Genomic DNA, 27,313 nt, shown 5'->3' with positions numbered 1-27,313 from the left:
TAAAGAACAATATATAAACAATGCTGTATGTTAGTCTCCCATTTTGATACAATTTGTTAGCCCCCTTAATTTCATAGAATTATAGTTTTCAGATATAAATTTTAACTATACCAAAACATAAACTTTACATAATTTGTAATATTTTTGCATAGCAGTTAATATTTTTGCATAGCAGTTAATATTCTATATATATTTGTCTGGAACAAAATGTGATGTTAAAACAATATTTAAATGTAATGAAATGGCTGCTGAATATACAATAAGATTTGCCAAAATAAATGGTTTAAATTGTAACAAAATAAAATTGTATACTGTCTTATAACCAGGAATGTTACTAATCAAATAATTAAAATATCTTCTATTAAACATTATAATAATATAATTGCTCTTTCTCTTCTTTTTTTAGAGTATGATATCTTCCATTGTGAACAGCACTTACTATGCAAATGTCTCAGCAGCAAAATGTCAGGAATTTGGGAGATGGTATAAACATTTCAAGAAGGCAAAAGATATGATGGGTAAGCAAAGCGATCAAAGTTCAAGTGGCATTGTCTACATGCTTGTGATTGAATACATTTTAAGCTTTGTTTGGATAGTATAAATGGACTAAATTTTTATAGATCTGGTAATGATGTTTGAAACAGCAAATATTTAATAACATTTTGCCAAATATAATGAGAGAAAGAAAGAAAGAAAGAAAGAAAGAGAAAGAAAGAAAGAGAAAGAAAAAAGGAAGGAAGGAGAGAGAGAGGGAAGAAAGAAAGGAAGAAAGAATGGGTAGACAAATGTTTAGTTTTCAAAATCAGCCATAATTATAATCAGGTCACTAATACGTACTATTCTTTCCATAGTTTGGAAAAGATATTTTGCATATTGAATATAGCTCATGGCTCTTACATAGCATTTTTTAGTAATAACTGTGCAATATTTGCAATAGTTATTGAAAATATTTTCAAAAGTATATCATCTATAATAAGTATTACAATATGTCCTAAATCAGTATTATATTATTTCCTTGTTTGTTACATGTCTATCTCAGACAGCAAAGGATATAGTATTGGCAATAAGGTAGTCATATAAGATTTTTCTGCTGATCTTTGTATAAAATTCCATGTCATTACAGTTCTATAAAGTAAACTAAACCATTTGCAACTGTCGGTACATGGGATTGGATATATCCTGAATTAGATAAAACATTGATTTACATAAGTCTTATTTATTTCAGGGAATGCACTATAAATATAACAAAATTTGCACTGAGTCTATCTTCACATTCAAATTTTAAAAGCTTTGTTTTTGAAACTTTACACACAAAAACATACACACAGTAGAAGATATCATACTAGCCTATATTTGATAGTTATGATAGAAATGTTGCACACAATTCAGAGGTGGTATTCAGCAGGTTCTGACCAATTCTGGAGAACTGGTAGCGGAAAATTTGAATGGTTCAAAGAATCAGCAAATACCACCTCTGACTGGAGATTTTACAGTATCCTTCCCCTACCACACCCACCGAGCCATACCCACAGAACCAATAGTAAAAAAAATTGAATCCCTCCACTGACACAATTGTTAGTTGCACATAAGATTTTGGTTTTTCTGAACTGAGATGTAAAAACATGAGACTTATTTAATTCCATCTGCAATATCATAGGTGAAGATATAATGTAATCTAATTCAAATATTAGAAGAAATTATGTGAAATTACTAATACAAATTACTAATATGAATAGTCCACAATATTTTAATTTAAGGCAGAAAAACTTACATGACTTACTAATTCTAATCTCCTTAGATAAGGCCTGGGTAGTAACTTAGCAAAATGGGTTTCTTTTATTATACGATTTTAACATTTGAAAATTTAGACAGCATTTTCACCAGAGAGATTCAACAGGTACAGAAGGTAACAAATTACAGAACAGAAAAGCTACTGGCCTAAGAAGGAAAATGGAACAGACTGCAGGTGAAGTTATGCATGTTATATTTGAAGATTGAGAAATAAAGTAATGGCTTGCCTGTATGAAAATATAATTAGTCTTTCCGCATGTGTATTGTAGCTAAAGAGCAATACTGTATACTACTACATTTATGTCGGAAACACCTACCAAGGCACTGAAAGGATTAGCTGGTATACCACTGCTGGTATACCACTGTTGCCCAGAGTATACCCAAGGGGGCTTCTATCGTGTTCCTATTATTTTCATACTGAAGTGATACTATTTATCTACCTGCATTTGCATGCTTTCAAACTGCTAGATGAGCAGGAGCTGGGACAAATTAATGGGAGTTCATTATATCACATGCCTTCCACTCTTGGGTTAGAACTGTCGAGCTGTTGAATTCCCAATGGTCTTCTAACTCTGTATCCTAACCACCAGAGCCCCTATAGCAATACTATATAAGACAGACAGACAAACAGACATATGGCACTCCTTTAAGATACTTTTTTGTTTGTTTATTTTTGTGGAGACCATTTTGAATAAGAAGCTGAACAATGCAACATTAGAAATCTTTTTAGAATTCTAAGTGACTGCATCATTTCTTCTGCTTTTCTTCACCAGATCTGGGACTATGAGTAAATGCCTGCAAAACATAATACAGTAAATAGCCAATTTTGAAGCATTAAACACCCATTATTAAAACTCTAATGCAATTCAGTTCTCACATAAACAAAAGTGGCTGATAGTACTGGATTTTGAAGATACATCCAGTAACAGCTTAATGTTCACAGGCATTTTTACTCCCAAACATATACCACATCATGCTTTCTATAACTATGAAACTTGCAAGAGTAAAAATGATGTGTGTGTGTGTGTATGTGTGTATTATAATTTTAAAAATAACTTTTTAAATTGTATAGATAAATGTCTACGGTTAATCTATGAATTCATACACAGAAATGGTTTGATGCGTGACCAAAATATTTTAGGAATGCTGCCTTCATTTTCAGTTCTATGCTAGTTCACTTCTTCATTTTTCAAAAGAATTTTTTTTAATCATTCCAATGAAAAGTATTTATTTGTTCTAGGTTGAGAAGTAAAATATTTCCCAAAGCAAGGAAAACAGCTTCTGTATTGTTGTTAAGAAAGATAAACATTTTCAGCTACTGTATTATAAAAAAAAAAAAAATTAAAGGCTCCTGGACAAGTAACAAGAATAAATTGTTTTCTTTTAAGTTATGGTCTCTAAAGGCAACCATCCACCTGCAATCAGCTTCATCAGTTTTGTTGCTTCAGAGTATTAGATAATCATGGACAAAATGGATGGATTAGGATTCATTTTTGCTTTTTGTTTATTACTTTTAACACTTCAACTAATACTGGGAACATAGCTAGCCAATTTGCCCTCTCTAGAAGGCAAATGTTTGTAAAGATGCAGTGCACCAAATGCACACTTTTTCAGATCCAGAGTTCCTTCTCCTGGTCACTCTTGCTTTAGTCACTTAATTTGTGTGGACTATTGCAGTGTGCAGAGGCTGCATTGAAGACTAGAGAGAAACTGCAGCTGGTTCATCCATATGACACCTCTGCTACATTAGTTTCCAGTGAGATTCTGATGATATTAAAAGTGCTCTAATCTCTTTATAATCTATAAAACCATTTTGGGGCAGAATTTAGCTACCTGAAGGAATATCTCTCTCACATTATTTCATTTCTGTGATATAGATAGCCTATAAATAAATACATTTCTGTGAGCCCCATAAATTCTGACTTTCATGTTCCATCTATTAAACAATATATTTGGATGGATTTTAGGATTTTAGAAAGTGCACCTTACCTAATACTATATCTGATGTCTGGAACAATATTTCCCTGCCTGCAAGATTTTAGATTATCCTTAAAAACTTGCCTTTCCCCCACTTTAAGGTACGTTGTGCCTAATTGATATCAATTGTTTGATGTAGTTGTAAAAGTGTTTTCCTTACTACATAAAGTTCCTTTTGTTATTTTATTATTTTTAGGTATTGAATGGTTTTATTTGTGTGCTGCTACAATTGATTTTTTATTTGTGGTAGTCTTATAAATCAAAATTATAATAATAAACATAAATAACCCATAGGAATTTTGGTTCTTCTCTATCCTTTTCAACAGTATTTACTTCTTTAAATAGAATCGGTATCTCAGACTTGGGCATTTTATGGCCTGCGGGCCACATCCAGCCCTTTGACTGTCCCTGTCAGGTCTGCGGTGACGGCGGCTGGGGAGCGGTGGCTGCGGGGGAGAGTAGTGGCGGCCCTCCACAACAGTCTCAGTTTCTCAGTGGCCCATTGGGAAAATTAATTGCTTCCCTGCTCAATCTGCAAATATGCTTACTGAAAAGTGCTTTGAGGGTTGCCTTCCTTCAGGTAAATATAATATTGTCTTGTTATAATTATATTAAGTATATTTTTCAAGATCCTGATAAAAATTGAAAAAATTCCTATGTTCTTTTAATCAAACATATATATATATATATATATATATATAAAGGTAGTCCTCAACTTACAACCACAGTTGAGCCCAAAATTTCTGTTGCTAAGCAAGTACATTGTTAAGAAAGCTTTAACTTTTCTTGTCATGGTTGATAAGTCAATCACTGCATTTGTTGATTTAGTAACACAGTTCTCAAGTGAACCTGTTTTCCCCATTGACTTGGCTTGTCAGAAGGTCACAAAAGGTGATCATAGGACACTGCAATTGGCATATATACGAATCAGTTGCCAAGCAGCTGAATTTTAATCATGTGGCCATGGGAATGCTGAAACTGTCATTAAGTGTGAAAAACAGACATTTTTCACTTTTTTCACTGGGGACATAACTTTGAATGGTCACTAAATGAATTATTCTAAGTCAAGGACTACCTGGGTATTTGTGTGTGTGTGTGTGTGTGTGTGTGTGTGAATGTATATGTACATATACATATATTAGATGAAATAAATTTAAAAAATAAAAATAATTGGTATCTTGTGAAAATATACCTTGTGATATCTTGTAATTGGTATCTTGTGTGTGTATATATATGTGCGTGTGTGTATACACATACATACAAACAGATATATATATATATATATATATATATATATATATATATATATATATATTTGTTTTCTGAGGTTTTCGCTTGGGTATTTGTATGTGGATCTTTGGTTATTCGGGTTTTCTCCCGCTTCTCTCCAAGAAGCACAAAGCCGAAGACACAAGCCTGAAGATGAGGAATGAGACTTCATTGAAATATCGCCTAGATACTTCCAATTTTACGCGGAGAAAACCCGAATAAACAATGTAAGTACCATGTAAAACTTAAGAAAACACACACACACACACATATATATATATATATATATATATATATATATATATATATATATATATATATATTTTCTTAAGTTTTTCACGGTGCTTTACATGTATGTTATTCAGCTTTGTTCAGGTATTTTCCCACGTCATTGTAGTTGTGCTTTTAAAGTTGTAACAATGTTTCGGCAGAACTCATCTGCCATCATCAGGCTTCTTATTGTGTTCGTCTGACGAGGCAATACAGAAGCCTGATGATGGCAGATGAGATTCTGCCAAAACATTGTTACAACTTTTAAAAGCACAACTACAATGACGATGAAAATACCCGAACAAAGCTGAATAACATACATGTAAGTATCCGCGAAAACGTAAGAATATATATATATATATATATATATATATATATATATATATGTATATGTATGTATATGTATATGTATATGTATATATATCCACTTGTATGTGTATGTATAAATATGTACACACACACACACACACACACACATATACAGATATACAAATATACAGATATATATACACATACATACGTAAGCCAATTAAGCCATCACTTATATTTACATAAAAAATCTGGAAACAAAATGTATAAAAATATTCTTATATATTGGGATCTTCTGAGAAAATAATGTAAAGCTTGTGAGAAATCATTTGAAAAAGCCCTTTGCTTACATCTGAATCTGATTCTTAAATGTGCAACGAATCTGCTCTGAAGCTGGAGGTTTGTAGCCAGATATGTGTTCAGACAGAAGATATTGAAGAAACAAAAGATTTGCACATCCCTACATATCAGTTGATTAATATCACTTAAGTTGAATGCTGAGAATAAGAGCTATTGTTTTTTTCATATTCATTTATTTCCTTGGACCAAATATTTATACTCTGTTTTCTCCTTCTTAGCTGAAATGGACAGCCTTTCTGAACTATCACAACAAGGTGCCAACCATGTCAACTTTGGTCACCAGCCAGTCCCAGGGAACACTTCTGAACAGCCACCATCCCCCGTTCAGCTTTCTCATAACAGTCAACCATCTGTTCGGACCCCACTTCCAAACATGCACCCTGGACTTACTCCCATTAGTCCTCAGTTGGTAAACCAACAATTGGTAATGGCCCAGTTGCTAAACCAGCAGTATGCAGTGAACAGACTTCTAGCCCAACAGTCCTTAAATCAACAGTACTTGAACCATCCCCCTCCTGTCAGCAGATCCATCAACAAGCCGTTGGAACAACAAATCTCAACTAATACAGAGGTGTCTTCCGAAATCTACCAGTGGGTGCGTGATGAATTGAAACGAGCAGGAATCTCACAGGCAGTTTTTGCACGTGTGGCATTTAACAGAACTCAGGTTAGCCTTTTTAAATAGATATAGTTAACTTAATATGTTTAGTCTGTGATCCCAAATACCCTTACTTGGTTAAGAAACTTCAAATTTTCCTCTCTTTTTTCATCTTTCTCTTTTCTTTATCTCTCTTTTTTAATGGCAATTATTTGGGGAAAGAGGAAATCTTTTGGTATAGTTGCCCTTTATTCCCCTACTATTAAACTTTGCACATTCATCCTTTTAATGATGCAAGTATGGATTTATTTATCTAGAATAATTATAAAGCTACAGTAACTAAGAACTTTTTATCCACATTATTGGCTCAATTCACCCTCTCTAAATTAATCACATTTTGCACATGCTTCAAACATATAGAAGCAATATTTGCAAGCTTAAAATATTGAACTATATATTTAATATTACTTATACAGCAGCAACTATTGCTCCTTTGCTAACCAGCTGAGGAAAGTGAATCACATATTTCTGGAAAAAGAATATGTGGGACGAAATAGTTGTGGCTGTTTCTTCAATTGCATCAATACATTCAACCATAGATACTGCAGATTGCAACATTCAACCCTAAGCATTACACTTCAAACTATTACTGTGCAATTATCTCAAGCAAATGAATTAGGCAAAATTAAATAGCAAATATCATTAGGTTACTTCATAGCTTGCAATAAGGTCCTATCATTTTTTGGATACCTTCACAAACAGAAGATAAAACAATTTAAGGATAACGAAAGGAAGTAACTCAAAGCAGGGGTGGGATTCTACTGGTTCTGTCCGCTTCTGTAGAACCAGTTGCTCTGAAGAGCAGCAGACATAGAACTGCTTCTATGTTTGCCGCTGTTTTGGCCCACCCGCGCGCTCTGGGTCTTACCTGACCTTTATTTCCTGCGTTTTCAACCGCAGCTGCTTTGCACGACACAGCTGTGGTTGAAAAAGCAGGAAAAGGGGGCTTTTCCAACTGCTGCACACTTGCACGCAGTGCTGCTTAGCTGTCCGGACAGCTCAGCAGGTTGTAAATTGCAGTTGTGTGACTCGCGCACGCACACATGCGCACGCAACACAGAGCAACAGAACCGGTAGTTATGCCAATCGGATCCCATCCCTGACTCAAAGTAGATACGTAATTAATCCAAGCTTTGAAGTTTGATCCTTCAATTATTTTTGAAATATTAGACAGTATAAATGGATACCAGGCATCAAGGTATGTATATATTCAGGTATCAATGACATAAAATTGAAATTAGATGTTACCAATATATTTTGAAAAGTCCTTCTGGTGACAGCAAATTTTACATATTACTTAATTACACTACTATAATCTAATTGTATATTTTATAGTTGTATGATATTATTATTTGTGTAGATACTGCTCCACAGACTCTTTCAAACTGAGGTTTTTCACAGAGGCTAAACTATATGCAATCCTTTTATTTCAATGTTTTTAATCTCAATTTCATTTCTAAAATGATACCTGGTATTGTAAAACCAAAAAAGAGCAAATTCAATAATATAAAGAAACCACTTTGAAAAATATTCTGCTAAAATATTGCTTTAATAATTATTAAATAAATGTAATACTTTAAAAAATAATAACTGTATAAGTGTAAATTGCGCCTAAGGTCTAGAAACAGTGAGTTAATATACTATCCAACTAGATAAAATTTAATCATTCATTCTCACTCACACCTTTTGAGTTGTTCAGAAATATAGACAAAAATCCTTCTCTGAGGGAGATGGGTAGTTGAGAAATTGAATGAATGAATGAATGAATGAATGAATGAATGAATGAATGAATGAATGTCTAGTAAAGAAATGAGGCCGTAATCCCTTATATAATTATTATACATTTGTTAATTGTATAACAATTCTTCATTATGAATAAAGTCAGAGTCATATCTCTATCTTTTTAACAATCAAAAATGCCAGATGTGTGTTGAATACTTGCAAAATAATTTCTTAATCTACTGCATTACTAGCATTTCTAAGTTTCAAAATCTCCAAATAATCATTGCTATTTGAACCTCCTCCATCCTTTATCTTGCACAAATTAAACAGATTTTTTTCTTCATAAAATTAATCAAGCTTCTTAGGACAATAGTTGGAGTTGTCATGTATATATCAGATAAAGTGGCTTGGATTCATTCCCAGGTATATTCTGACCTTGTCACAATCCAAATAAAATGTGTAGAGAAGAGTTTTGCCCAGTTATCTGGGAACGGTTTGAACTTTTTGATCTAGGAAGTTGACAGGGTCCTCAAAAACTGTGTACATAGCCACCTGCTCTTTAGATCCATGACCTCCTAGCTTGTTAAAGGAGACTGCCAAAGGTCATGGCAGTGATTACTTCCTTTTTTGAATGAGGCATTGTTCCTATAATATTAAAGAGGTCATCCCCATCTCAAGAAGGTGGGGAATCTAAAGGCTGGGGAAACTAATCTGAAATTAGATTGGCCCAATCATTTTTAATTTTCTAAAAGACTCTCAAGATATGGTTGTGTGATTAGGCCTCAGGCTAATATGGAACTGGATACTTGGACAAATGGTTCCATGGTTGAGGAGGTCATTTTTAAATTCTCTCTTTATTTTTATTATATTTTGGGTTTTAAAGATATTTATTACTACATTTTATATTTGCAATTGCTGTGTTTTATTATTAATTATTGTATACCATCCAGAGTTGCCTATGATGACGGGGTGGCTATTAAATTTGATTCATGAATAAATAAAACAAACACAAACAATTGCTTGAATAAATAAAACAAACACAAACAATTGCTTGATTTTTATAATTCAGATTTCATTAGAAAAGTCCAGCAATTTAAGCCTTGAAACTGAAAAATTGAATGTGATTCTTCAATCATTCTAAACATTCTGAAAGAATACATTGGAAATATTTGTGATTACACTTGATTATGTGATTATTTCAGTATTAGAATAATTTTTGTATTTCATTTGCTAAACTTTTATTAAACTTATTTTTGCTAAACTATTTATTAAATGTGAGATGTTTCAGCTTAGAGGGTTTATGACCCGAACTAAAGTTATTTTCACTTTGTTCCTGGGAGCTTAATATCTATTTCACTGATAAATTGTATGTGTTTCTATTTTATCGTAAGATCAATCATTAAGTCACGGGTGTCAAACTTAATCACCTCACTTGATGTATTATGATGTATCATGTTTTTTGCCTTTGTGGAGCCGGGGTTGATGTGGCCTATGTACAAAGCATTCAGCCCACTGGCCACCAATTTGACAGGCTTGCAAGTATAATTAATAATCTTAAGATTTCATTGGATACTAATTTATTTATGAATAAGCATAGGCTTGTAGCCATAATTATTGCAGCCATTTTGCTAGTAAAACAAATCACTAACAAACGAAGACTGCACAGCTTGATTTTAACAATATACAGTCTTGGACTTACGAGCACAATTAAGTCCAAAATTTCTGTTGCTAAGCAAAATAGTTGTTAAGTGAGTTTTACCCCGTTTTATGACCTTTCTTGACACAGTTATTAAATGAATCATTGAAATAAAAAAATCATGGTATTTGGAAAACATCATCAGAGACACAGATGGCAATTAGAGGTGAACCAATTGAACAGGTTAACATCTTTTATATTTAGGTGTAACTTTTTCCAAGACTGGATCTTGGGCTTGCCATCATCAACGGAGTATACGTAGAGCAAAAACTTGTTTAAATTTACTGCTTATACTAAAGAATCATAGTTACCCAGGGTCCCTAGCCCCATTAATTAAAGTATACAGTGGAACCTCAGGTCACAAATGCTTCTGATTGCGACCAAAACAGGTTCTGAATAAAATTCAGAAAATTGTTGAACACAATTTGGCAATTTGGCAATCAAACATGGCCAGGATCTGAAAATAACATTTAACACAGCATGGTACTTAAGCAAAATGGTTCAGTTGAAATCTGCATATACAGGACTGATTGGGACAGATTGCAGGGGTGACACTGAAATATAATTTTATCATATTTTATCTATATCCTAAATTATTGTATTCTATTCCAATTTCATTTTAGACTGTATTTTATTCCAATTTCATTTTAAATCGTATTTATTCCTATTTCATTTCAAATTGTATTTTATCCAATTCCATTTTAAATTGCTTTTATCACATTTTAGTAATAATTTGTTTCTGAAACTTTGTACTTTGATATGGCCCAAGGGCTAATCAATAAATAAAGAGAAAAAAAATGAATCACTACAGGTGTTAAATTAGTTTTTAAGTAAATCTGGCTTCCCCATTCATTCTGCTTGTCAGAAAATCCAAAAGCGATCACATGATCCCGGGACACTGCAACTGTCATTAATACATGCCAGTTGCCAAGTGTCCAAATGTTGATCATATCATCATGGTCATGCAATTTTGATCATGCAATGGTTATAAGGGTGAAAAACAGTCACAAGTCACTTTTTGCAGTGCTATTGTAACATTGAACATTCACTGAACGAGTGGTTGTAAGTTGAGGACTACCTATAATTAAAATTAACAGTTTCCATTTTTATTTTATTTATTTATAAGATTTATTTGCCTCTCATCTTGCTTAGAGTGATCATTAGTGAGATAGAATCAGATTCTTTTGCTGATACAAACAATATCACAAAGTTATATTGAATTTTTAAATTGTTATATGGGTAATCTTTGTTTGACAATAACAATTAAAGTAAGGAAGTTGCTAAATGAAACTGTGATTGTGCTTATGATCATATTTCAGCTATACTTTGCTTTACAGAACTGCAAGATCATGAATGCAGTGATGTAAAGTTACTTTTTCGTCACTATTGTAACTGTGACAGTCACTAACCAGGCAGTTGCTAAATGACAGGTACCTGTGTTACTATTTATACTAGAGATTTTAGATGTAATATTCAGGCAGGTGTATTCTAAAATACAAATATTTTTACATTACATTATCAGTGATAGATGAAACTAAATCAAAACTTTTGACAATAATTGAATTTAACTCCCTGTGTTTCTTAATGTCTGTCCCATTTGTTATATTTTTCTTTTTCTTATTTGAGGAAAAGACCATTATGAATGCAGTGAATTAAAAACTGCAGCAAAGTCCTATCCAGGTTACCAAGTTTGGTGTTCATTTTTTTCTTCTTTCTTTTTTTCATTTCACATTTGGTACACTGTTTATTTTCCAGTAAAATGAAGGATGAAGATGGATTATTAAAAAATGATAACAGTAATGGACCATCTTGTAATGTTTTATTGAATTTGAGTTCTGCAAATTATGTGGTAGAGGAAAATTTGCCTGCTTCAGTATAACAGAAATTGCTACTGTGTTCATATAATTCTTCATAGTGTAATTTAAGAAAAACTCACTACCCATATTACTGTTTGAATAAAAGGTAAAAAGGTGCTATTACACTATCATGACAGCTCTCCTCTTGCTAATAAGTGACAAAGATAAATGTGTCTGCTTATATGTTCCTTGGCAGGACTCCAGATATGCGGGTGGAGTTTGAAAATAATGTTCCACCTGGATATGAGATTTCAATCCACTGCAATGCAGATAGCATACAGTGATGTTAAGCATATTGGTATTTGTGGGTGAGAGAAAGTTTCATCAGATCATAGTTTTCTTTGGAGACCTTTGAAATTCCACGAAGCTGATAAAAATCTTTCTGAAATAGTGATTATATTTAACGATCAGACAAACTGGGAGCCAAAAAGCCTGTGCTTTAGTTCTCTCATTTTGAAGAATTTGTAATTATCATTGGAACTACTTGATATTTTTAAAATCATTTCTCTATTTATGAAGATTTATAAAAATTTTAATTATTTTTTATAATGTGGTTATGATGAATAACTGCAAGGGAAAATAAGTAAATAAAATTAAATATTTTCTTATTTCATGCAAAGGCAAAAGTCTAAACACATTAGTGCAATTGTAATCAAAAATATGAAAAAAAAATAGTGTTCAGGTGTGGTATTCATGGAGATAAGCAGCAGAATATCAAAGTAAGGTAATTGCATTAAGATTGTATTGGCCTGAAAATAGATTTGAAAGGGCTTTTATGCAGAAAATATATTTCTCACTAGTGTGAGCCAGATATATAGCCTACAAACATGTATTCAGAGTCATCAAGTACATCATGTTTTTGGATAAGTTAGGTTTAAAAACCTAATGGTATTGCAGCAGGTAAACACAAATGATTATAAATCTGAACAAACATTGAATAATAACATAAATTAAGGTACGAGTTACAATTTGACTATCTGAACAGAGGGACACTTTCTTTGAAGATAGATGTAAATATGACTTATGCATAGATATTTTAATACAAATAGACAAAATTAATATAAAAGTTTTGACTTCTGTGCCACCTGATTATGTCTAAAATTTTTGAAATATACAATGAACATAAAGAATCTGGCTTGGTTTATAAAAAAATAAGATGTATAATCATGAAACAAACTATGTTATTTGGAAACAATTGAACAGTGGTTCAATAAAATATCTAGAAGGATATAGAAGAGAAAAAAATAAGGACAGTATTTCCTACTAGTGAAATTCAATGCTTCCAAACCTACAAATCTGCTTCCAAAGATTTGTAACATATAATTTTGGAGATAAAGAGTTAGCAGAAATGTATACAGATAGTTCTCAAGTTATGTCCACAGTTGGGATGAAATTTTTTGTTGTTAAGCAAGGCAGTTAAAAAGTGAATCACACATTTTGCCACATTTGTTAAGCAAATCACTGCAGTTGTAAGTGAATCATGTGATTGTTAAGCAAATCTGACTTCCCCATTTACTTTGCTCATGGGAAGCTGATTGGGAAGGTCATATGATATTAATCACATAACCGGATGACAGTAAATACATGCAAGTTTTATTTTATTCAGGTGACCATGGGAATGCTACAAGTACTAAATCCAGCTGAAAGTCACTTGTTTCAGTGCCATTTTAACTTTGAATGGTCACTAAGTAGTGAATCTTAAAGGAGAAACCTACACACCTACTCACCTCAGTGAGACTAAATCCCCAAGAAAGCCTTAATGCTACTTAATACTATTTTGAGAAAATAATATGCATAATAAATACAATCCTTTATCCATTTATGAACATTTGGGAAATGCCGGTCTGTATTCATTAGTTAAGATGCAAGTAAGTTAGAGTTGTGTGTTTAATTTTAGTTTTAAATTCTAAAATAAGCTAAGATAAGCTGATTTTTCTAGGACATGGAAGGACTGGTGGCAATAATGAGCAACAGAATTAATTAATATTTTAAAATGTTGGGAAGGTTAGATTCAATCTTTGATTTGGTTTAGTTAATTTGGTTTAATTTTTAAGCAAAAAAGGTAAGTTAAGCTCCTCATATGCTTAGATTTATCAATCCTGGAATTTTATTAGTGAAAAGAGATCCTCTTTTCATTTTCAAAGGACTTCCTTTTTTGTATCAAATAGAATAAATTTTTCATTAAACTTTCATGGCATAATATAGTCTTAGGATGCTCAAAACTGCATGTAAACCACAAGGCCAACCCCACCCATAAAACCCTATTCTTCCATCTTAAATTATAATTTATTGGGGAGGGTCATTCTTTTCAGATTAATATATTTATTTTTGCTTTTACTTTACTAAGTAGTCAACTTCAATGGTTCATATGATAATTGCTACAGACTTTGGTGGCTGAAAGTGGCAGAAATCAAAATTGCTTGGTTTTTTTTACAAAGATATAATATAGAACATGAAAGATAAGAAAGACTATACACTTGCATATTGTTTAAAGCTTCTGTCATTTAATAAAAGATTAATTCAATTTGTCTCAGACGAAGAGTTTATAATAGTGGCAAAAATATTGATCTTTAGTATATAAAGATGAAGTATGTCTTAATTTTGAAAATAAGTAAGTTTGATTCTGTGATGCAATTAACTATTACAGGGTAAAATATAAATAACTCCAGCATTCCATAATTATAAAGCTTTTGAAGGTATTTCTTAAAAAAGAATTTAAGTATGTTGGATATTAAAAAGCTATTTCCTTGATTGTCTGAAGTTATTGGTAGTAAAGTGCAAAATGTCTTGAACTCTTAACATTTAAAAATTGAAACACTTATTCCACTGTTGCTGAAACAATTGAATTTGAACTTAGCAATTTTTTTTCCTGAAATGCTTCAGTTGGAAAATATTGTTAGTTGTAAGTGATAAACCTCAAGTTTGGATAATCATAAGTAAATAGAAAAAGAATTCCTAGGAGAACCAACTATGAGTTGAAACTTATATAATATTATTCTACCATTTTTCATGTTTAAATAAATAAATGAGTATATACACAAATATCAAATATGAATTTTTATGTTAAATAAAAATTCAGTAAACAGAGACTAATTAAGCACTGTTGGTTTGTTTTGTACATAAACAGATGCTTAATAAAATTAAGAAAACAGCTCAGGTTTTCTTCTGGGCTACCGAAATTATCAGTAATAAGTTCCTATTCAGAATTACTGTTTTTTTTCTTACTTTGCTCTATAGCCATTTGAGTGTACTTGTATATAAATATATACATATTTATTCTGCAGGGCTTGCTCTCAGAAATCCTGCGAAAAGAAGAAGACCCCAAGACTGCTTCACAATCTTTATTAGTAAACCTTCGGGCAATGCAGAATTTCTTGCAGCTGCCTGAAGCAGAAAGAGATCGAATATACCAGGATGAAAGAGAAAGAAGCTTGAATGCAGCTTCTGCTATGGGCCCGACACCTCTTATAAGCACACCACCCAACCGACCTTCACAAGTAAACTATTTTCTATATTTCATACCTTTTCATACAGACATGCATGCATGCATACATACATACATACATACCAAATATAGATATTTGTAACTAAGGCAAGCTTCACAATATTTTTCACAGATGATATAATATTTGTATTACATACAGATAATGTAATGAATTTTAATTCATTATTTTAACAACAGCAGAACTGTTGTCTGTGTAACAGCATAGTTTACTATAGTGTCCTTTAAAAAAAAAACATATCATACTGCAGCAAACATTTTAAAGAAATTGTCGGTTGAATTGAATAATTTAGCTCATTCCATTTCAAGATTTTAAACACTAATTTTAATGAGTATTGATGCTGCTAGTTTAAGTGTGATGCTATATGTATCTTGTGTTGGAGAACTGGCAACACTTTAGTTTAATCATTAAATGCCTAATGAACCCAGTTGCATGTGAACAAGAGATTAAGGCTCGACAGAACAGTTTACAGTAAATAAACTGTAGTTTCAATAAAATATGCCAAATTGTATATATTATGCCAGATATATCTTATAATACCTGGAAAACATCCATTTTACCATAATTAATAAATCTAATTGCTTTAGTATTTTTCTATAAATCTGGCTAAAAGAATATTGTATTAAAATATCTAAGAGACTTTTTGATGCACATTTCTTGTTACAAAGTTAAGAACTGACCTTCCTATTTAGAAGATAAAATAACTTTGGAGACCATCTTACTATACCTTTAAGCTTTTGACTTGTTTTTTTGAACTTTAACAATCAAAATGTGCTTTTGTGGTTTATATGAAAAAATATAAACTATTGTCTTTTTTATGTCATCTTTTAATGACATATTTGGAATAGCAAAATATAAAATAGAGCCTTCCTTTCTTGAGAAAAACCACCATGGAGAGAGCAGTTAATGGAAATACTACTATGTAAATATAACTGTGTTTCTAGGCGCCACAGTAATAATGGAGTAGTAAACTTTGTCCCAATAAAAAACTATTTGGAAAGTATGTGCACTTATTATAACTCTTGTGCATTTGTAGAACAGGCTTGAAAAGTAGTCTGTTTTCCTTGAAATGAAATACTTCATGAATTTAAATGCACAGTATAAGATTAAAAGCTAAACAAGGATTTAAAAGTAATTTTGTTCCCAAACTAAAACAATATTTAAAAGAATGCATTTAAAAAGAGTGTATGTGTGTTCATACCTAAGAAAAATATGAACATTTATGTTTATTAATATGTAGTAATTTAATTGTTTTAGCCTTTATCTGTTTTGGCTATGTTATTTCTATTTTTATAATCAATCAAAAGTGTAATGTGCTAGATTTTCTAGAATTCAAACATATTTAAATAGCTTCATCTGATGAGCCTAAAAGCTTATACAAATGTTAGTGAACACTTTGCTCATTGCAAGTGAGGTAAAAATATGTGCCCCAGGATTATATTGCAGGATACAGATAACAGATATCAGAGTTGAAAGGAACCTTATAGGACATCTAGTTCAACCCCCCACCCAATCCAAGCTGGATCAGTCACTGGGACCAGAGGTTTTGTCTTCTGAGCTTTCAACTCATGCTGGAGCCCATTCTTGGGAAACTCCTCTTTCACCAGAATTTTTCTTAATTAAAGTAATAAGATTTTAATTTTATCAATTGTTCTTCAATTTTATATTGTTCTTCACAATCTTCATTTCTAACTTTTAACACTCTGTTTTAGTTATCTTAATTTTATAACCTCACTTTTTGGGAGGATTAGGTTTATAAGTATCATACACTAAATGATGAGTGATGCTTTCAATACAAATTATGAAAAAAAACCATAGCCTTTGAAAGGTTAATTAGCAGGATATAATATAGTGTTCACTAGAGCACAGCAAACCAATCATCCATGCTATTCTTAATGGGTCAGGAGAAAATGTTAAGAAAGAAGGGAAAGATATTCGGGTTACTCTGTTAAGCAAGAAACAGAATTTTGGGGAGAGAAAAAAATGTTTTTTTTAAACAAGGTTTATCAACATACATCAACCGTCTCCTAATGTTTTGTAAAATGTTTTTTTTTATAAAGATGCATAAAACTTTATTCATTAATATTCTTTTAAACAAAGCCACTTCTATTATAATCAATCAAAGGTTTAAAAATAAGTATAAGTGATCAAAATATATGTGGGTACATAACTGTCACGTAAAGTACTGTTATTCATTAATTTTTAATAATATTGGTACTTATGTGTTTATTAGGCTTATATATGGTTCAACTGTTAATTAGAAGCAGAATTTTGACCTCGCTTTAGTGCAACTCTTCACTACTTTTCATTAAAGCAGTTTTCATTTGCAGCTATTCAGATAAGTCTGAAAAAATAGTGATGCTGCTTCAGTGGGGTGACCTATTTAAATTTAATGCAATTGTCAGGTGGCATCATTTTTTTTTCAAGTTTAAACTAAAGTAAAAAGTTGAACTTATTTAATAAATAGTGGAGAAGAGCTCATTATTCATATGTACATATATGTCTTTTATGGTTTGTTAGATATAACCTATGTTACTTTAGTACATTTCGAAAATATGTTCTCTAATGTTGCAAAGGGTAGGTGGCATGATGGCTCAACAGTTATATATACTGAGCTTGTTAGCTGGAAAGCTGACAGCCTGAGTTCAGAATCTGAGCGCCATGCAATGGGGTGACCTCCCATTCCTGGCCCTGCTCCTCCCGCCCACCTAACATTTTGAAAATATGCAAATGAGATTAAATCAATAGGCACTACTTCGGTGGGAAGGTTCCATGCACCATTGGCATATAGCCATGCGGGCCATGGAGTATGTCTTTGGACAACACTGGGCCAAAAAGTGAAGATGGGTACTGTGCCCTAGAATCAGATGGAACTGTGTCTGACTTTGTCATACAACCATTATTGTTTAGTGTTTCCCTGATGATGGTGTCATGGACATTCACTAAAGCAAAAGAAGCTTTTGGTTCCTTAGATATTGTCCCTGGATCCCCTGAGGCCTCCTAGAGTATTACATATTTTGCACTTGATATGATCTTTGTTGGTTAACCACTCCTGGGTAACAATGGTGATGAATGGACTCTATTGTCTAACAATGGGCTAGTAGAGTCTTCAGAAATAGTTTGTAATGTTTTCCAGCATGGTGAGCATCAACAACTTTTCTTAAATGTTTTCAGAAGTCAGCTTTGATTGAACCATAAAACACCCCCACAAATTTGCATTGTAAAGTTTAGACATTCATAATGAATACCTAGAATTCTCTTCTTAAAATAAAAAGAATCTCTCATACTTGTACCTGATTATTATCCCATTGATTGAAACATTTGAGTCAACTTTCCCCATCAAATTAATTGATAATCTGACAGATTTACATACTTGATCACGCAAATATATACCGTAGCCATGGATCTTATGCCTGAATAAATATATTTGATGAACAAATATAATATTATTGACTTACTTGTTTAACTCGGTTTTGATTATATAACTTTAGGACTTTAGTGGAGAACAGATTTAGGTTTTAGGCCATAGTTATGAAGAAACCTTGAAAGCTCAGATGGGTTCACAAACTTTTAAGCAGTGTTGAATTTACCTTTCCTTGAAATTGCCTATAAAGTCTGAATGTTTTGAGAGATTATCTGATAAAAATACCAGTAAATATTCCTCCATCTTCTTTAGGAAAAATTTTTACAAATAAAATTGGGGAAATGTGCAGGCATTTATTAAGTTTTCAAAATATATGTATTTATTTACACACATTTGTTTATTTCATTTAATATAAAATATTTATCCTTAACACTGAAGGGAAGAAGAAACCACTTAAATGCATTTTATTTGGTAATTTCTACCAGAATCTACTTAGAAAGATATTTTAAAAAAATTAAAAAGTTAAAAAACCCTAAAACGAATAGCAGAAGTGTGACAAAAGAGAGGAATCTTTGCTTATTCTGTCTATATGTTAACATGGCAGCCAAAGAGGATTTCCATGAGTGCATTCCTGTTTTGGGGTACAACACAAAATAAAAGGATGTCTGATAACTAAGGCAACTTTCATCTTCAGAGGACCTCTCTTTTTGAAAATGAAATAGGGAAATTCATTTAAAGCTCTACTTGTGTCTCTAGCCGTGCTGTTTAAAAATTTAGCAGTATCTTGTTATAGGAAATATATAATTATTTCACCTTATTATTATAATTGAGTTTCAGAATAAATCCTCTTGATTTCAGTGGAACTTATTTCTAATTAAGAGCACTTAAACTCTAGTGTGTGCTGAGAATCATAGTGCTTTAACTGGGCATCTTTTTTATCTGTTGAATAATGATATATCATATTTCTAGGTAAAAACAACTGCTGTTTCAACAGAAAGAAATGGAAAACCTGAAAATAATACCATGAACATTAATGCTTCCATTTATGATGAGATCCAACAGGAAATGAAAAGAGCTAAAGTATCTCAAGCATTATTTGCAAAAGTTGCAGCGACAAAAAGCCAGGTAAGTCTTGTGGTCAACTGTGAATTAATTTTGCTATTCTTGCTTCTTTGTTGTTCAGTTTAGTTGGATGAATGTCTGAATAAAATCCTTTAAATGTTAAGTATAATTAAACACAATAAAAAATTAAGTGGCTTCTCTAAAGTGTAGGTCAAGATGTTTTTAGTTGTCTATATTTTTTCTGATGCATTATAAAATATGACATATTTATTGACAGTATGATGAAAATATGTTGACCAGTCATGTACTATTCAAATTGTAATCTCTTAATCCATTCAGTATAATATTACCATTCTTTATAGGTGCAAATCTGGATATCCTGCAATCCTTTCTGTTCCATTTCCCCAACCTAGTCTTCTTTTTACTTAAGACTAGAAAGTTTAGTAGTTAGTCCCATATATGCATAGAGATTTCTGAATCATATGGAAAATAGGAGTCCAGATTTAAGAGAAGGAAACCCAAAGATGAGGAAACATAATGGGGAGTGGAGAGTTTTTAGGTAGAGAATATTTGTATAAAGAAATGAATGTAAATAAATTTAATGTAAAACTTGGGAATTTTGAACTTCTTTAAGGATTGCTTTATTGTAAGTGGATTCCAGCTAGTGTTTCATACTTTATGACTTGATTCATAACCTGCTGTTATGGAGGTCCCAATGGGGAAATACTTCAATAAACTAAATAAATATTTAGAGGATATATTCAAGAATATTTTGATGAATGACACATATAACTCAGGCAAAAAAATATTTTTGTTATAAGAAAAAAGTGGTGCTTCCAAACTGTTTCTAACATAAACCAACAGAACCGCAGCACTTCAGTGCACATGGTGACACTCAAGGAGCAACTTGTCAGCAACAACTTCTGTGTCTTTTCTGAATTCTAAGCATGATCCTGAGAAATTATATGTTTGGTATAGAAATGAGCTTTCAAACTGTTTCATGGAATCCTGGGTTTCCACGAGATTCCATAAGATGGGATTCCATGAGAAACAAATGAGAAAAAATGTATTCAGTTAAAAAAAAATTATCATTAAAGCTAAAATCAGGCAATCCAGAGATATATTTTGTAATCACAAGATTCTACTCTGATGTCTGAAATATTTTTTCTGAATCCTTAAAAGCTTGTATTTCTTTAAGAGTTCAAGTCAGCATATCCATGCATTCATTTCATCAAAAAAATTTCTGTCCAATATTTAACAAATTATGTTCAACTAACTGGCTCAACAATAGGGCTGAAGATTTAACTGGATTTCCCTATTCCAATATACCACTCTAACATACAATAGTTCTTTTCATCTGTTTCAAATTCCCTCATCTATAAACCACAGACAACATATTTAGTAGTAAGTTACAATGAAATAATCATATATTATATATAAATAAAATGTTACTTGTTTTAAAAACTAAACATTGGCATAGATTTTATAATTAAGAATATGTGATTTGAAATCTAATACATAGGTGTCACCCTTAAATTGTACTCTCATTTACTCAACATTAAGTCCTGATAGTTCCCAGTTCAGATTGAATAATTTGTGGCTTGAGTTTAGTATGCCAGAAATGAAGGCAATCGAAGATTGAATGTAGAGGAGTGCATTTATTCATATTGTTTGAACATACTGTGACAGTAGTTGCTGACTACTAACAATAGATTCTGATTTGATCAGATTTAATGATTAACTTTGTATCTTTGATGGATTTCTTTTCCCTATGCACAAACTTTAATGCACCTTCAGCAACAAGCAAGCACAATGTTGCTTTTATATAACTAAGATATTTTTCCTATTCTTGAATTTGTAATTGTCTTTATTTTATGGAATATTCAGCTAAACCTGCAGTATATGATTAGACAGTCTAAACTTAAGCTTTGATCTGAATACTTTGTATCAATATAATAAAGGATATGATAGAGTATATCCCATGAATACGGAATGATTTATTTTACAGTAAACATCAATTTCAAGTAAGTTTGGTTAATTGGTAAATTAGAAAAAAAGTGACACTAACAACAATTTTTAAAATTTAAAATAAATAAATTTGATAAATTTCACCAATTTCACCAATGAGAGTATCTTCTCAGAGTCCTGGAGTAACTTAATGTGTTTACATCTCTGAATAAGAATGCAGTATTAAAATATATGAATTGTAAGTTTTGACTTAATTTTGTTAGCTGATCGTTGTTCTTGGAATATATTTGTATATTTAAATTATTCTGGAAATATTAAGAAATTGGGTATCAAATTGCAAAGTTGACCTAAAAGGTCAATAAGGTTTCTACTTTTTGTCTAAAAAGGAAACACTTTTTCAATCCTGTTTAAATTGACTAATGTCACCCTTATACATGGTAGACTTTAAATTCTGTTATGCAGTTTGCTTTATTATTTAAGCTGTATGTTTGGAAATGTTTGCATTTGGAAATTGCTCCATCTTTCATTATATAAAAAAGATGTTTCTTTTTAAAGTTATATGCTGTAAGGAATATTTAAAAGGATATTTTGGAAATGTTACATCAAAATGATTAAACTCAAGCTGTGGACTGTAAAAAATTACAGCTTTACAGGCCACATGCCTGCCTACCCTTCAATCACTGTCAAAGTGATAATTTCTGCAATAATATGTTTCTTTTATTGTAGGATTCTAAACACCAAGTGCTGTTTAAACATTAAACTGAATTGTTTCTGTTAGCGTTGCACTCACTGTGTCATACATCAGACCACTACAATCTCTTGTGGAATGTAAAATTCTGTCATGAATCATGGCTTGTGTATTGGAAATTACTGTAATTTTGATTGGAAATTACAGGGCTCTTGAAATGTTTCTAATTATGATAGAATGTTAACCATGACTTCAAACCTGTTTGCTTTTTTGATATTTCTACTTTCAAAAGAAGCTTATACAGTGTGCATTAAGAAGAAATATTTGTTGTCAGCATCTCTTCATATTACCTGTCCTTAATATTTTTTGCTTTACTACAATTTATTAGTCACTAAATTGTATACTATATTTGGTGGTACTGATACTAAGATTTTGTTTTCCATGAATTCCATCTGCAGTCACATGTTGGATTTCATATTAATTTTATATATTGGAAGTCTTTTATTTATTATCTATTTAATAAATTTTTATTTCCTTTATTATTTTTATAAATAACTCAAGATAACAAATTCAAGGCTTCTTCTGTTAGTTGATTTTTTAAAATTATTTAAAAGAAAATTATAGCACTAAAAATCCCCCTTAAAGGGGCAACTTAAATAAACAGCTCTCCATTCATTACTGCCTGATAACATAGTGTAAATATTCATTTTAAAAATAATATTTAAGAACATTTAGACCAAAGCCATAATCATTTTTAGTAAAAAGCTATTTAAAAACAACCTGTTGCCTCAAGTTAAAATTGTATTTTTCATAGGAATCATTACCTTTGATTTATAATTTAGAGATACTGCATATAATCTATGTTATGTGGATATCCATTTACATAATAGCCTTTCAGCTGTCTATAATTTTAAGATTTATATTTTTGAATGTTGTTGGATTTATATTTATTTGCTTTTAATCTACTGTAAACTGCCTTTAACTTTCCCCAGGGATCAGGTTAATTTTTTTTATACAAAATTGTTTTTATGAAAAAAAGTTTCTTTCTAAGAAAAAGAAAAAATATTTTATTTCATTTGAGTTTCCAGCACCAAATAATACTTTTGTTCATAGACAGCACTTAAAACTTTGTTTTTTTTTATTCATATGCCCATATAAAATATGTTTTGCCATTTTATGATGACTACTTCAAGCATTCACAATGCCTTGCCATATATATTGTGGTATGGAAGTTTCTTATTTGCAAAACTTTTTCTTCTCTCCAGTATTGGGCACTAATGGATGCTAAATAGAATTAGAAGACATAAAACAAGTTTAGGCAAGTGTAGTATAGCAACTTACTTGTATTTTATCAATGGTTTCATTAACAAAAGCTATTATTGATCATTTGTGCAGCATAACTCATATAAATACAAACACAAAAGTGTGTATATATATGTGTGTGTGTGTGTGTGTGTGTGTGTGTGTATGTGTCTGTCTGTCTGTATATGTATATGTATATAATACATAATACATATGTATATATACATAAGCATGAAGCCGAAAGCACCAGCCTGAAGATGGCAAATGGGACCTCATCAAAACGTTGCCAAGATGCTCTCAATCTTACACAGGAAAAGACCCGAACATGCTAAAACCTGAATACCTGTACACGTGAAAATCTATGAATGTATGTGTGTATGTGTGTATGTATAAAAACCTGGTATGAATGTTGATGATACCTTTAAATTTCCATGATGAACTATTCATCTTGGCCTATCGCATTAGATAATTGTAAAAAAAAAAATAGATTATCTGGCATAACTTTGTTATATACCTATTAGTTTGATATAACATCCTACAATTAAATCTATATTCAAAACCATCATTTTAAACAATTTTTCATTCCTTTAATCTAAGGGAATTTTAAGAAATAAGCACAAAAGAACATTTCTATTGTTTATTTCTACTTTATTGTAAGCAGTTAAAATTATAAAAATTTCAAATTTTGGAAGTGAAGAGCTTTTTTGTACTTTTCCCCCTTGCTGATTCAGAGTAGAAATATGGCCGACCTAATCTCATTATCACATAACAATTGAACTGTCTTTTTCTTATACCCCTGTTTTATTTTGGGTTTTTTTTCGTGAGCTGGACTAGAGCCATCCATTTAGATATTGCTCTTGGGATCTGTATATATCCCAGTTTTTATAAACTGTATATTGCTAAACGCTGGTCTTTTGCTTGCAGCATTCTAATTTCTTAGTATTTTTTTTTAATTAAAAGAAAAATATATAAAAAAATGAAGTGAATGTTTAGAAGACCCTAAGAATGTATTGACAATTCTTTTGATACCTGTAAATATTACATTGAGTTCCAGGATTTTGTACACAGAGATAGCTATAAGAGAAAAGGACTGATACAAATAATACAATTTTTGTAATTTTCAAGAAGACATTGTGACTTCATCATGGTTTCAAACAGATGAAAATGTATATGCACCTTATAGAAAATTGTTTATTACAGTATTATCATATTTAGCTCCAGATTTTTTTGGTAAATGTTAAAAACAACACAGCATACAATATTGATATTTTATTGCCACTTTTCTTTGTGTCTTGTGTTTGTGGGATCCTTGGTGCAATACGAGCTTAGTGATTTTCATTCAAATCGTGCTTGAATTTGAAAGCACCATGAAGCGGTATGTAAGTCTAAGTGCTATTGCTATTTCATTACCAAACTAGGTAACATAATCAGTGCAGTTATTGATGATGTTAACTACTTTGGTAATGAAACATCTGCAAGATAACCACCCAGCTCAGAGTACTCTCTGAGTACATCATAGTTCAACCCTGAGTTACAAATATTTTATTAGAATAGAAAGTGTAATTCAATGAAGACTTACATTGTATATACAATACTTAGTTGGTACATGAGTGTTTTAAATTGTGACTTCATTAGAAACATTAAATATTTTTTCTTTATATAGAGCTTCTTTGTAAAAATATGGTTAAATAGCCTTTTTCAAACATTTACCCTCCTTATGTAATTGTTGGAGAATGTAATTGTCCTGATTTATTTTTCTACCTTTTTTCTCCTAATTCAAAAAGTTATACATATTCTTAAGAGAGAGAAAGAGAAAGTATATTCTTACACATTTCTTTTCTTGATTCCTACCAATGATTCTATACATCAAAATGGAATGTACATTTTCATGCTAACATTTTTTCTGATCATACTCCCACTTCAGGGTTTTCAGTTCATAATTCATGTTTCAATATTCAGGGTTGAATGTAATTTTGAGATATTTAGATTTAAATTTCTTCTTGCTTTGAGCATATTGTGATAGAAATAAAAAGCTAAGTATGTGGTCCCAAAGTGCTTAATAGTTTTTTCCCCTAGGCCCATTAGCCTTACTTGCTATAATGCTAATAACTTCAATGATTAATGTAATAATAGAGAAAATAGATCATTATTGATATTAAAACTATTAACAGTACAAGAATATTTCACTCCACTCTTAGTACTCCAAAGTAAAATAACATAAACAGTGTGATTCCCTGGTCAGCTGGGCTAACAGGATTAATTAAGATATATTAACTACCTAATAGGAAATTGATCTTCTGCCTTTTTGACATAAGAGTAAGAACATAGTCTGAATAGTCAGATGAATACATATACTTTCTTTGATAGAGCAGTTTAAAAATTTGATCAACTCAAGAGAGCGGTGCTTATCCCTGATTCTCAGCCAAGGGAGTGCATTCTGAGAGATGTTTCCGTCATTGTGTGGCCAGCATGAAACTACAGAATGCAGTAACCTTTCCCACTGAAGCATTGTGCCTATTTATCTACTAATGCTTTCAAACTGCTTGGTTATCAAGAGCTGGGAAAAGTAACAGGAGCTCACCTCATTGCATGGTACTTGGGACTCAAACTCAGGCTGTCATTCAACTCACAAACCAGTGTCTTTAACTGCTGAGCCATCATCCTTTTACTGTGGAGCAGCATAAAGGTTTTTTCATAAGTCCAGTCTCTCAGCAATTCCATGATATTAAAACAAACTGCAAATTAAAAAAGAAACTCCCCTGGAAAAAGAGAGAGAGAAAGATTAAACCATAATATGTAATGTTTGGTAATTCTGGAAATAAAATTCTGACCTGAATAGGTCTTTGGTCTGAAACATTACTTTTTATTTTATTTTTTTCTATTAAGGAAACATATCCTTTCACCTTTATTTATATATATATATATATATATATATATATATATATCTTAAATATAGTGAAGCAATATTAATAGAATACAAGATGCTTCATTCATTAAGATATTTATTATGCCTTCCTTCTAGCTCTGTCTTACATTACTTCATAGTAAAATAAGCTCACAGAAATTCACAATGATGTACATAGGAGTTCTGTAACTCCTCAGGCTGCAGTGTTGCTTCAGTACCTTTGTTTCAGAAAATCAGATCATAGGCTGCATGCTGTCATATAATAAGGTGTCTGATCCTTATTACCAGTTTGTTGATGCACAGACTCCTTCAAATTGACCATTGCAACACATGGTTTCCCCTGAAACTAGCTGTGATAATTAGTGTGGCTCTAATGAGACAGAATGTCACTGATCTTGTGCTGAACTGTTGAGTATCAACGCTATGGATGGCAACTGTCATAGCTTGCCATCTGTGACAGAGCCTGGCATATTCTGTTAGCAAGGTAGAGCATGCTCAGTGAGTTGATTTGAAACAAATGGTTTGTTGCCTGGTCAGAAAGAGCTGTGGTATAGTAAAGGAGATGATATTTTTATATTTCCTGTTTCTGTTATGCTAAATCAGTCACAAAAAA

The 27,313-nt window shown here is 31.6% G+C and overlaps 1 protein-coding gene across 12 annotated transcripts in view; it reads left to right on the top strand.

Moving 5' to 3' along the window:
• Positions 1–27,313, top strand: part of SATB1 (SATB homeobox 1) — a 107,191-nt gene that overhangs the window by 53,131 nt on the left and 26,747 nt on the right. For all 12 annotated transcript variants that reach the window (XM_087916610.1, XM_026708137.2, XM_087916605.1 and 9 more), the window contains 4 exons: positions 407–518; positions 6,195–6,643; positions 15,193–15,405; positions 19,745–19,900. In XM_087916610.1, coding sequence (XP_087772736.1) covers positions 407–518; positions 6,195–6,643; positions 15,193–15,405; positions 19,745–19,900 — 930 coding nt within the window. The remainder of the gene's footprint in view (positions 1–406; positions 519–6,194; positions 6,644–15,192; positions 15,406–19,744; positions 19,901–27,313) is intronic.

This window comes from Pseudonaja textilis, chromosome Z (genome assembly GCF_049901715.1).
Source record: "Pseudonaja textilis isolate UNSWEBS1 chromosome Z, rPseTex1.2, whole genome shotgun sequence".
Lineage (NCBI taxonomy): Eukaryota > Metazoa > Chordata > Lepidosauria > Squamata > Elapidae > Pseudonaja > Pseudonaja textilis.
The sequence above is the reverse complement of the archived record's forward strand: the minus strand, read 5'-3'. Positions and strand labels throughout refer to the sequence as shown.